We start from the raw sequence: 12,918 nt of genomic DNA on the forward strand, positions 1-12,918 counted from the left end.
GCCGATTCCGACATTGTTGGAAACGGGCAAAACCTGTCAGAATTGCCCGCTAATTGAATACTGGGAGGATCTGACATGTATTGAATACCCCTATAGACTACAAATGGGTTTCTGTACTGTGCCTGGCAAGGACAGGGTCACTTTTCTTACTTTAAACTAAATATAAGTAGTTATGGTAGACTTACCGTCAATAACTCTTATTTCTCCGAAGTCCACAGTATCCACAGGATATGCATTGGAATATGAGGTAGCGTCAGCGGATTGGCACCAACGATCTAAGCGTTCGGCCTCCCAGAATGCAATGGGCCAGTCTCCTATATCCCCGCCTCCTGGCTCAGGCAATTCAGTTAAGCATCATAGAGAGCCCTAATCAGGCGAGAAGAACACACATGCACACCCTTCCGTACGAGAAGGAAGAGGTCAGCGAGTGAAAAGATCCTCAAATCAGGTGCTTCAGGGTGGGATCCCTGTGGATCCTGTGGACTTCGGAGAAATAGAGTTATTGACGGTAAGTCTACCATAACTACTTATTTCTCCTGCAGGGTCCACAGTAGTATCCACAGGATATACATTGGGATTTCCCAAAGCAAATTTAGTGGAGGGGATGCTCCTGATTGGACAGGAGAATCCTTCACCCGAATGCAACGTCCTGAGAGGCAAAAGTATCAAAGGCATAATGTCTAATGAATGTATTAATGGAAGACCATGTGGCTGCCTTACATATCTGTTCTGCAGCGGCACCACAGCATGCTGCCCAAGATGGACCTACCTTATGAGTAGAATGAGCAGAGAAATTAGCCGGAACAGGGAGAATAAGTTTCCGAGATAGTAGTCCGAAACCACCTCCCCAGTGTTTGCTTGTCAGCTGGCCATCCTCTCTTATGGAACCCATAAAGAACAAAGAGAGTGTCTGTCTTTCTGATGGCACTGGTATGAGTCACGTAGATCCTTAGAGCCCGGACTATGTTTAAAGATGCATTTTCCACAAAAAGGTCCGGCCCTTGGAAAGCCGGAACTACAATTTCTTCATTAAGGTGGAACTTAGAGACCACCTTAGGAAGATATCCAGATTTGGTTCTGAGAACTGCTCTATCTGGATGAAAAATCAGAAAAGGAGGGTAACATAACAATGCCCCTAAATCTGAAACTCTTCTAGCTGATGCAATAGCCAGTAGAAAGAGAAACTTAGCTGTCAATCATTTAAGATCCACTTGACTCAGTGGTTCAAATGGGGCAACTTGAATTACCTTTAGGACTAAATTTATATCCCAAGGAGCTGTAGGAGGAACAAAGGGAGGCTGGATGTGAAGTATTCCTTGAAGAAAAGTGCGAACATCCTCTAGGTTAGCAAATTTCTTTTGAAACCATACAGTCAATGCTGACACCTGAACTCTCAAGGAAGCCACACGGAGGCCTTTGTCCATTCCTGCCTGAAGGAATGCTAGGAGTCTAGAAACTCTGAAAGACCTAGGGTCAAGCTTCCTGGCACTGCACCACTGAAAAAAAGCATGCCATACTCTGTATTAAATGGGAGCCGAGGACGCTTTCTTTGCTAAAAGCATTGTTTGAATTACCTGTTGTGGAAATCCTTATGCTTTCAGGATGGATGTCTCAATAGCCACGCCATTAAAGACAGGCGATCTTGTAATAAAAAGGACTCTGAGACAGTAGATCTGGACATTGAGGGAGTAGAAACGGCATATCCACGGACAGCCTCTGTCTTCTGGGTTATGACGGAGCTATTAGTATCACAGCACCTTTACCTTGTTTGCCCTATCGAATCACCATGGGCAATAGGGCAATTGGTGGAAACACATAGGCCAGATGAAAGTCCCATCTCACTGATAGAGCATCCACGAAGATCGCTTTGGGGTCCTTTGTCCTTGCCCCATATGCAGGCTCTTTGTTGTTGAATGGCGTGTCGACTGAGAAAATCCGCTTCCCAGTTTAGAACTCCCGGAACGAACATTGCAAACAAGGCCGGATGATGAAGTTCTGCTCACCTTAATGTGCGCTAACCTCCTTCATTGCCTTTGTCTGCGAGTTCCTCCCTGATGATTGAGGTACGCTACTGCCATTGCATTGTCGAGAGAATCTGAACCGGTTTTCCTTGAAGTATGTCCTTTGCCTGAGTGAGTGCCATATATATGGCCTGAAGTTCCAATATATTTATCGGCAGGAAACTTTCTTCCCTGGTCCACTGCCCCTGGATTAAACACTTTTCTGACACGGCTGCCCAGCCCTGAAGACTGGCGTCCATTGTCAGAACCTCCCACTCCAAGATCCAAAAGGGTCGCCGTTTGTAGCCACCAGGCTAATGACTTCCGTACTTCCTGAGGAAGGACCATAGTCTGAGTTTTTATCATCTGATGTAGTCCATTCCATTTGGAAAGAATCAGACGTTGAAGGGGCTTTGAGTGGAATTGAGCATATTCTACCATGTCGAATGTTGACACCATTGCTGCATGAATGGATATTCTTTGACTGTGTAGTAGCTCCTGAATCCTTGTCTGTATTGTGGATATTTTGTTCAGAGATAGAAAAACTCTCTGAATGAACCCTGGAATCCAATACAGCCTCCAGGTGCATCATGCGTTGTGACGGAAACAGGGATGACTTCACCCAATTTTTGAGCCAGCCGTGGCTTTGTAAACAGGCTATTGTCAATTGCAGATGGCCCTGGAGAGTTTTGCTGGGATGAGCCAGGATAAACAGGTCCTCCAGTATGGGACAATTTTATCCCCTGACGACGGAGATAAGACGCCATCACCACCATAATTTTGGTAAACACTCTTGGAGCTGTAGCCAGTCCAAATGGTAGGGCCTGAAACTGAAAATGTTGCCGGAGGATAGCAAACCTGAGATAGCACTGATGGGACGGTGTTGTAGGTACATGCAGGTAAGCATCCTGGATATCTAGGGATACCATAAAATCCCCCCGTTCCATGGCAAAGATAATGGAACGTTAAGTCTCCATATGAAAACGAGGCACCCAAATGTATTTGTTCAGAGCTTTAAGATTGAGAATGGGCCGGCATGACCCATTCGGTTTCTGTACTAGAAACAGGTTGGAATAGAAGCCGTGTCCCTGCCATGCAGGAGGGACCGTTACTATCACCCCCGATTGTAGCAACTTCTGAACTGCCTCCTGAAAAGCCCTGGCCTTCGTTTCCACTGAAGACAAGCTGGTACAAAAAAATCTTTGCAGGTGGTGTTTATTGAAGGCAAATGCATAACCGTGAAATACCGCTTCTTGTACCCAGGCATCTGTGGTGGACTGCTGCCAGGTCTGTGCAAATAGAAGTTGGCCTCTCACCTGGGGTCCCCCAGGTGTAGGCCCGTGCCATTTCGGCTGATTGCTTATTTTCTGGTTTGGAAGTAGGCCCTCTGGTAGCCCAATGCTTTTTAGTCTTTCCAGACCTATCCGATTGGGACTGTTTGCTGTAAACCTTTCCTTTCACTTTTCCTTGAGTCTGAAAGGACTGAAAAGCTTGAAACCTAGGTTTAGACTTGTAGGTAGAAAGAAACTTCACTTTCCTAGAGTCTGCTTCTGACTCCAGAATAATATTTAGCTCTATACCAAAAAGAATATCTCCAGTAAAAGGCAAAGACTCTAGCACTTTTTTGGACTCTGAGTCAGCCTTCTAGACAGCTCTGCGTGCTGCTACTGCTGCGGTTAATGCTTGAGAAGCTATAGTACCCATATCCAAGCCTGCTTCTTCCATAAAAATAGCTGCCTGTTTAATATGTGCAATATGAGACTTTTGTTCTCTAGACGCCAATGAAAGATCATCTTCTAATGCATCAGCCCAGGCTGCCACTGCTTTCGCCATCCAGGCTAAAGCCATGGCAAGCCTAACAACTGCTCCTGACAAGAAAAACCTGTTTTTAGAAAACCATCTATTTTTCTATTCGTTACATCATTTAATGATGTTGAAGGTAGAGGTAATGTAAATTTATGCAGCAACCGAATGACATACATATCTACTTTGGGAGCAACCTCCCTTTTCAAACAGTCCCCAGCAAAAGAGGATAATGAGAATTCCATTTTTTAAGAATTCTGAACTTCTTACTGGGTGTGACCCAAGCCTCTTTCATGATTTCCGTCAGCTGTTCTGACTCCGGAAATTCAATCCTGACTATTTTGGGACGTTTAAACACATGTGCCTTGGATTTTAACAAAGGCACTGCTGCTTCCTTGAAGGATAGTATGGCGTTCATAGCATTAATTAGCTCAGGTATATTGTGCCGATCCTAGGCACGGCAATTACCCAGATACGCCAATCTGCGAATCCCTGCCATGTGACACCATTACTGGATATCTGAGCACATGCGTTAATTTCAACACGGTCACTGCCACCAGCCAAAGTACAAACGTTTAGGGTATGATCCAAGGTAAACTTATGGCTTTTGCCTGCACCTAGAATTATTAATATTTTGGTAATGCCTCTTTCAGAGAGTTGGGTTGGAAACACAACAGAAAACAGAGCTAAAATTGATTATTTAATTTAAGTGAACACTTCAAAGCTTATGTTACAGAAAAAAGAAAGTCACAAGAATATAATGATAAAAAGTCAAAGTCACATCAGAAAAGACAATTTCAAGAAAATAAAAATAGGGTCCTAGCACATGCAGACTGGAATGATGGGATGAAGTGAAGCCTCTTCAGATATTCGGGACATTACAGAGCCAGGATGCTTCTCCTGACTCACCTCTTTGATAATGCATGCTTTGCAGCCTGTGTTTCTCCTATTTAAAACTCAGGTTGCCCGTTCAGCCCCCCTCCCCCTGGAGAGTTTATTTTTAACCCTTCCAAAGCCAGAGAAGGTATTGAGTGTCAGCTCATACTGGGCTTCCCAGCTACTCGCTCAGGGGTGAATGGCCTTATCTTCTTCTCCTTTGAAGCTCTGGCCATGGTTCTTGTGTAAACAAATGGCTAGTTCTTAGAGGACACAGACCAGGAAGGGCTTAACACCTTTCTGGCCCTAGCTCAGGTTCTGTGGTAATCAAACTAGCTCTGGTCATGAGGAATTTCACACCTAAACAGTCAGTGTGTCTCTGAGTTCTGTGGCTACAATGAAATGCCAGCAGATCAATCAAGCTTCAACCATTTGACATGCAAAGACAGTTACAACACACTGGTACATTGATACAACGATCAGAATATTGATATCACATACATTGATTTTAACAGCCTGGATCATGACATATATTTACTAAGCTAGGACCTTCATTCTCATCTCTGTGTGCAGACCCAGATGCGAGGAATTATCCTCATCCTCCAAAGTGTCCCCTTCTGAAACATGTGTATACTGTGAAGATGTTGTTACATGTCTGTGTGATTTACTTTCCACATGCCTTTCAGCCTGTTTTTGTTGAAAGGCTGCAGATTCCTGGACTGGATGTGATAAGACATGGGGGAATGTTGCATGTTGAATGAAAGGGTTAACTGGGTAACCTGTCCCTGGTATGGGAGCTGGCACTATCTGCTCAGCTATATTGGATAATGTTTGTGCAAAAGAAGCCCAAGGAGGTTCAGATTGAACCTGTGCCTGCCTTGAATTATTAAGGAGGCTCTGGTGTAAGCTTTAACAATTTGCACATAATCCATTTTGTACCAGATCTTTAGAGGTTAACCCTGCTTTGCATGACAAACATGATATCAATGTCGGTGCTGCTGTGGAGAGTGTATCCTCACCCTTGCCTCTCTTAGACATGGTAAACAAATAACACACCTGTATGGTGTTAACTACACAATTTGTGACATTCACTTTAAGCTTGCTAAAGTGATATACAATCCGATCCCTCTCTGCCTTGCACCAGCATTGAGGATCAGATATACAAAGACCGCAAAACTGACAGAAATATAGTATAGTATAGAAAAGGTCAGCAGCCGCACTAGTAATCAGTCACAAGTTATACAGTACATTAGTATAATAAGCAATATGAGCATATATTCAACTACAGATACATTTCAGGTATGTGGGAGAAACAAATTACTGCATTACCTTATATAGGACTTTAAACAGATTCAGTCACACAGTGAAAGAAACAGCAATAACAGTTTACCAGACTCGTATGCATCAGGCACTTGTCCAACTACTCGTACCCCTATGGTAGGTAGAGACTTAGTGCTGTATTATCTGCCTCAGGAAAGTTGGATACAGGGAGACTTAACCCCACTTCCCGGCTTGATCAATACGCTATCAAACGCTGAGTGGAGTCCAAATGCAAATAATGAGCACAGATGCCCATGTAAACACATATGTTATCAGATGCCCAAGTGAACACAGACGCACCAGTGACACAGCTGCCTATGCTGTGACTGGGTCAGCTAGATATCTAGCGTCTCAGACAGAAGCGGGAAATCAATTCATGGCGGGAAACTCGGAGGAAACTGAAGGGAGCGCCTTACTCCCCACTGATGACGTCAACTCCAGGGATCCCGGCCTCTTACTAATCCCTGGAGCCTATGATCCCTGAGGCCTAGCTCTGGTGCACCCGAGGTGGCAGCCGTGTCTGTGACTGTTCAGTAGTCTCCTCCCAAAAACAGTGCGGCTGTGTCTTGTGTCTTAACCCGCTAAACGGAACTGATGCCTTACCTTCTCCCCGTTCTCCGGCCACAGCCTGGTACTGTCAGCTGGACTTGCTAGTACATCCTCACTGATGCCCACCGAAACGGCATTGTACACGTGGGTAAGCGTTGTCGCGACCCGGCGGAGAGTTGTTGGAGTCACTCTTTCTAAGGTGCATATAAGACACTTTTTTTTAGAAAGATCGCTCAAAAACAATAAGTTAAAGAAAAAGCTTATGGCTGCAAAAAATCAGCAGTCCTAGACTGTGTTCCGACTCCTGTTGCACCAAAACAAAAAACTGAATTGCCTGAGCCAGGAGGCTTGGATATAGGAGACTGGCCTGTTGCATTCTGGGAGGCCGAAAGCTTTGATCGTTGGTGCCATTCCGCTGACGCTACCTCATATCCCAATGTATATCCTGTGGATACTACTGTGGACCCTGCAGAAGAAAAATTTCTCATCTGACTTTCAATGTGTTAGATATTCTGTATTACAATACTATGACTTTATTACAATACTATGACTGTTATCACCCAGTTTGTTATTGTTATTTCAAATTGTAAAGCGCAACGGAATTTGCTGCGCTATATAAGAAACTGTTAATAAATAAATAAATACATCTAATGGCTCCAGACTCTCATACTCGGTACAAACTTGAATAATGTATTGTTCGTTCAAGCGACCAATGATATATCAGTAGCGGATCGGCAGGTGTGTGCACCCCATTGGTCTGTGAACAACATTGTTCACAGACATACCAGATCGGCTCTGCAGCACAGCCGATGCCGATAGATCTGAAAGATTTCAGTGTATCTGCATGTGTGTACAGGTTACCCACCAGGCAAATTGAAATGCCCACCCTGTTGTGAAGTCTAGCCAGTCATATTGAGCGGCTGATTGGTAAATGTGTATAGCTTAACTAATCGACCACTTGCTTGGCGCGATGACCAGTTGGCCGCTTTGTACCCAGCCTTACTGTATAACAGTTACAAACCTAAGCAATGTGCCTGGCAAGGAGACTGTGCTGTGAAGCGGTGACTTTTCCTACTCTAATCTAAAGCAATATTATATGGTTATTGTTTACAACAGTTTCCTAGGAAAATAATTTCAGTGGCACAGAAACTGCATCTATATGCCATTTCCATACACACACTCTGTAAATTGTCTGATTCCACTTGTTTGAATGCATTCATCAGTTTATGTGCTTCATGTTAAACTTTACAGATTCTTAAAACCCTTTGAGAAAGGTTAAGATTTACATTTTTAAAACACTGTCATGTATCTCTGCAACACAATTTGAGACATATAATGCAAATATTTTGTATCTTAAGTAAATACAACAAAACAAATAATGCTACACATGGATCTATTTGCATTTTAATATTGCTTTATACATGTGCAAATAGTGTATTTAAACATATGCCACAACATTTTAAACAGCCCAAGAGAACAATTAAGATGTTTTTCAAACATACTTTACATATTTACTTGTATTTGCAGACAAACATACATCCAAGTAAATGTTTAGATACAATGTTTGAATATACTGTATATCTTAACTGATAATAAGAGAATTTTCTTTTGGCATCTATTTGAAATATCTGTCAATGCTCTTTTTTTATACAGTACTTGCAAAAGTTTTAGGCAGGTGTGGGGAAAAAATGCTGCAAAGTAATGGTGTGTACACGCGGTGAGATTTTTTCTTACGATTTTGACTATATACTGTAGTCAAAATCGTAAGAAAAGTTAGTGCAGATTGCAAGGTGAAAGTCATCTTGCGATCCCGATTCGATGCCGATGCGCGGTCGGCATCACAAGAATAGATTGACTGTGCAGGCAAGTCAATTTTGACTATCTCTATAGAAGAGATAGTCAAAATTGACACACAGTCAGTATCGCAAGCACATAATGAATGTGCTTGCAATACTGACTAAGTGCCGACCTAGCCCCTGTCGCATAGTGATAATCGGGCATAGCCAGAATCTCACCGTGTGTATGGGCCATTAAAGTGCTTTCAAAAATAGAAGTGTTACTAGTGAATGAACAGTAGAGAAATCGAAATCAAATCAATATTTGGTGTGACTGCCCTTTGACTTCAAATCTTTGTATATGGCGTGCATTTTGTATATGGTTATTTGTATTATTGGTCAATAATTACTCAACAATCTGATATCTATGCACATAATGCTTCAATAAAAATATTTGTCACATTTTTTTTTGTCTCATACCTGTTTCCCTTGGTCTCGAAAAAACTCCCCTGTGTTCTCAATGACCTGCTCATCAGACATCTCGCTATAGGGCTGTTCCTGACAAAAAGTCAACATCTCCCATAAGGTGACAGCAAAAGCCCAGACATCACTGGCTGTTGTGAATTTGCCCTGCAGGAAAGTGAATAATTGAGTGCATTCAGAAACATTGGCATTTACTCCTACCATATGAAGGTGCAAGAGATATGCATGCACACTGCATGCCCACAACTTAGAATGGGGAGTAATAGGTCCCATCGACAAAAATCCAGAGCTAATAAAAAATCACATGGCAAATGGTGTAATGTAATATTTCATGTCAAAAGGGATTATAGCAGTAAATAAGAAGGAAACTGGTTTACTCACCATTAAGATGCTTTCCCATGACATCCATCGAATGGGGAGCACAGCCCGACCCTGAATCCTATAATAATCCCCACTATAGAGGTTCCGACTCATTCCAAAATCAGCTATTTTAATTGTGTAATTTCTACCAACAAGGCAGTTCCGTGTTGCAAGATCTCGATGTACAAAATTAAGAGAAGAGAGGTACTTCATTCCCGAAGCGATCTGTGCAGCCATGTATCTGAGGTCTGAGTAACTGGAAAAATAATTTACATAGCAAATTAGTCATACACTGTTACATTTGTATTTATGGTACAAAATTAGATACAAGCTATATGATCTTGAATAAAAAAAAACACATGCTCACAATGCAGTGTCAAAACAAGTCACCTGTACAATATGGGTGGAAGTGAAAGTAAGTGCACTGTCTGGGCCGTAACTAGGGGGGAAATAAGGGGGCATGTGCCCTGGGTGCAGGATTTGAGGGGGCGCCAAGGAGTTACAGAGGAGCAGGTTTTGGGGTTTTTTAACCGGCAGTGTTGTGCTGCTCCTGTGAGACAGCAGACAGCTCCCAGGGCAATGTTTCTGACCCACCTGTCTGCCCACAGCTGGCTCCAGCGCTGTGCAGGTGAGCTCCAGTACCTGGGATCTCTCCTATGCCAACTACTGTCTTAAACTCTCTTCTTTGCCATGCAGTGCTGCGACTAGCGTGCGGTGCACTGTACAAGCTATAGAAGCACACTGTGCTCCCAGTTAGCAGTATCAACCTCCACTTTGCCTCCCAGATGGGATTTGGTGTAGCTTATAGCGTATGTAGTGTAGTAATGTATTGCAGTATATAGGGGCACGTAGTGCACTGATGTGGTGTAGCATATAAGGGGATGTAGTGTAGTGATGTAGTGTAGCATATAGGATATGTAGTGCAGTGCATATGGGCATGTAGTGTAGTGATGTAGTTCAGCGTGTAGGGGATGTAGTATAGTGATGTAGTGCAGTGGATAGGAGATAGGGGAATGTAGTGCAGTGATGAAGTGTTATGATATAGTGCAATGTATGGGGACACACAAAGGACCATGTAGTTGAACACGCTGGTTGGGCATGTGACGCATAGGGTATTTGAGACACATAGGGGAATATTGTCCAATAGTATCCTCTTTTTTCAAATTTTTTGATAATATGATTATTTTAGTCTGACAAAGTTTTTTTTTTTTTTTTTTGGGGGTGGGCGCCAAATTTCTGCCTTGCCCCAGGTGACGAAAATCCTAGTCTCGGCCCTGGCACTGTTATTATCCTCTTCAAAGGTTAGCAAAATTCAGATTCTGGTTCAGTATGCACGAAGATTAAGGATAATACTTTAAAAAATATAACATACACTGCTCAAAAAACTAAAGGGAACACTTAAACAACACGATGTACCTCCAAGTCAATCACACTTCTGTGAAATCAAACTGTCCACTTAGGAAGCAACACTGATTGACAATCAATTTCACATGCTGTTGTGCAAATGGAATAGACAACAGGTGGAAATTATAGGCAATTAGCAAGACACCCCCAATAAAGGAGTTGTTCTGCAGGTGGTAACCACAGACCACTTCTCAGCTCCTATGCTTTCTGGCTGATATTTTGGTCACTTTTGAAAGCTGGCGGTGCTTTCACTCTAGTGGTAGCATGAGATGGCGTCTACAACCCACACAAGTGGCTCAGGTAGTGCAGCTCATCCAGGATGGCACATCAATGCGAGCTGTGGCAAGAAGGTTTGCTGTGTCTGTCAGCGTAGTGTCCAGAGCATGGAGGCGCTACCAGGAGACAGGTCAGTACATCAGGAGATGTGGAGGAGGCCAACAACCCAGCAGCAGGACCGCTACCTCCGCCTTTGTGCAAGGAGGAACAGGAGGAGCACTGCCAGAGCCCTGCAAAATGACCTCCAGCAAGCCACAAATGTGCATGTGTCTACTCAAACTATCAAAAACAGACTCCATGAGGGTGGTATGAGGGCCCGACGTCCACAGGTGGGGGTTGTGCTTACAGCCCAACACCGTGCAGGACGTTTGGTATTTGCCAGAGAACACCAAGATTGGCAAATTCGCCACTGGTGCCCTGTGCTCTTCACAGATGAAAGCAGGTTCTCACTGAGCACATGTGTCACGCACCTCGGGCAGCGGCGACCGCGCTTGTCCCTGCGGGTGGCCTGGTCTGCCCGGCACCTCTCTTCTCCTGGCGGTCTCCGGCTTCGGCGGCGGGTCGGCGCGTCCCTCCGGCGGCTTCCCGGAAGCAAGGATGCCGCCATCATGAGCGAGGGCAAGGAGGCGGAGCAGGTCTGACGTCACCTGCCTGCTCCGCCAATCAGGCTAGGGCGGGGGATTTAAAACCAGACACCAGGCAGAGATCCGGTGCCTGAGTATCTTCGTTTCTCCTGCGGAAGCTGTGATTCCAGAGCTCCCTCGTCCCTGTGATCTCCTGTGCCTTCAAGCATCCTGTTCCTCCAAGCATCCTGTGCCTCCAAGCATCCTGTACCTCCAAGTACCTCTGTGCCTCCAAGCACCCCATGCCTCCAAGCACCCCGTGCCTCCAAGTACCTCCATGCCTCCAAGCACCCCGTGCCTCCAAGTACCTCTGTGCCTCCAAGCACCCCGTGCCTCCAAGTACCTCCGTGCCTCCAAGCACCTCGTGCCTCCAAACACCTTGGTGTCTCCAAATACCTCCGTACCTCCAAGCACCTCGTGCCTCCAAACACCTCTGTGCCTCCAAGCACCTCCGTGCCTCCAATTACCTCGTGCCTCCAAGCACCTCCCTGCCTCCAAGCACCTCGTGCCTCCAAGCACCTCCGTGCCTCCAAGCACCTCCGTGCCTCCAAACACCTCGTGCCTCCAAGCACCTCCGTGCCTCCAAGCACCTCCGTGCCTCCAAGCACCTCCGTGCCTCCAATTACCTTGTGCCTCCAAGCACCTCCGTGCCTCCCAGCACTCCCTGTACTCCCAGCACCTCAGTGCCTCCAACACCACAGTGCCTTCAATATCTCAGTACCTCAGCCTTCAGTATTTCTACAAGTCTTGTCTTTCAGGAGACCTTCAAGAATTCCTCTGTGCTTCCTGCTTGCCGTCTTAATCCTGCATGAGGAAGACCTACATCCGGCCATCTCTACTGCGACCCAGTAGCGGTTCCTCTTCCCGGTCATCGGAAGAAGCCCCGAGTCCACAACACTCCCAAACCAGGTCAGTGATAGTATACTCAGGCCCCATGGACCCGGGGAATCGGAACACGGACTCAAGTGCCATCCAGAACCTGGCTTCTCGAGTACAAAGTCAGGAAGCGGCACAAGGCCAGGTGATGCAGTACCTCCAGCAGTTGTCCGGGCGTCTGGATCAGATTCAGGCGTCTCTAGCCTCAGTAATTCCGGCACCTGTTCCAGTAGTCGCACCAGTTGCCGTTGCCAGCAATGTTCAACCATCAGCCGGTATCACTCCACGCCTTCAGCTGCCTACTCCGTCCCGCTATAATGGGAATCCTAAAAATTGTCGTGGTTTCTTGAACCAATGCGAGGTACATTTCGAGCTACTTGCACACAACTTTCCTACAGACCGGTCCAAGGTAGCATATATTATTTCTCTGTTGGAAGGTTCTGCTTTGGATTGGGTGTCTCCATTATGGGAACGATCTGATCCCATGGTTTCCAACTATACCAACTTCATCTCGTCCTTTCGAAGGATTTTCGACGAACCCGGCAGAATGACCACTGCTTCTTCCGACTTGCT

At 45.1% G+C, this 12,918-nt stretch overlaps 1 protein-coding gene across 3 annotated transcripts in view; it reads right to left on the reverse strand.

The window, feature by feature from the left end:
- The window catches only part of DDR2 (discoidin domain receptor tyrosine kinase 2), a 429,134-nt gene that overhangs the window by 29,382 nt on the left and 386,834 nt on the right, over nt 1-12,918 (reverse strand). For all 3 annotated transcript variants that reach the window (XM_063940268.1, XM_063940269.1, XM_063940270.1), the window contains 2 exons: nt 9,188-9,422; nt 8,804-8,953 (listed from right to left, as the gene is read on the reverse strand). In XM_063940268.1, the coding sequence (XP_063796338.1) occupies nt 8,804-8,953; nt 9,188-9,422 (385 nt within the window). The remainder of the gene's footprint in view (nt 1-8,803; nt 8,954-9,187; nt 9,423-12,918) is intronic.

The sequence above is a fragment of the Pseudophryne corroboree genome, chromosome 9, assembly GCF_028390025.1.
Source record: "Pseudophryne corroboree isolate aPseCor3 chromosome 9, aPseCor3.hap2, whole genome shotgun sequence".
In the NCBI taxonomy this organism is placed as follows: Eukaryota; Metazoa; Chordata; class Amphibia; order Anura; family Myobatrachidae; genus Pseudophryne; species Pseudophryne corroboree.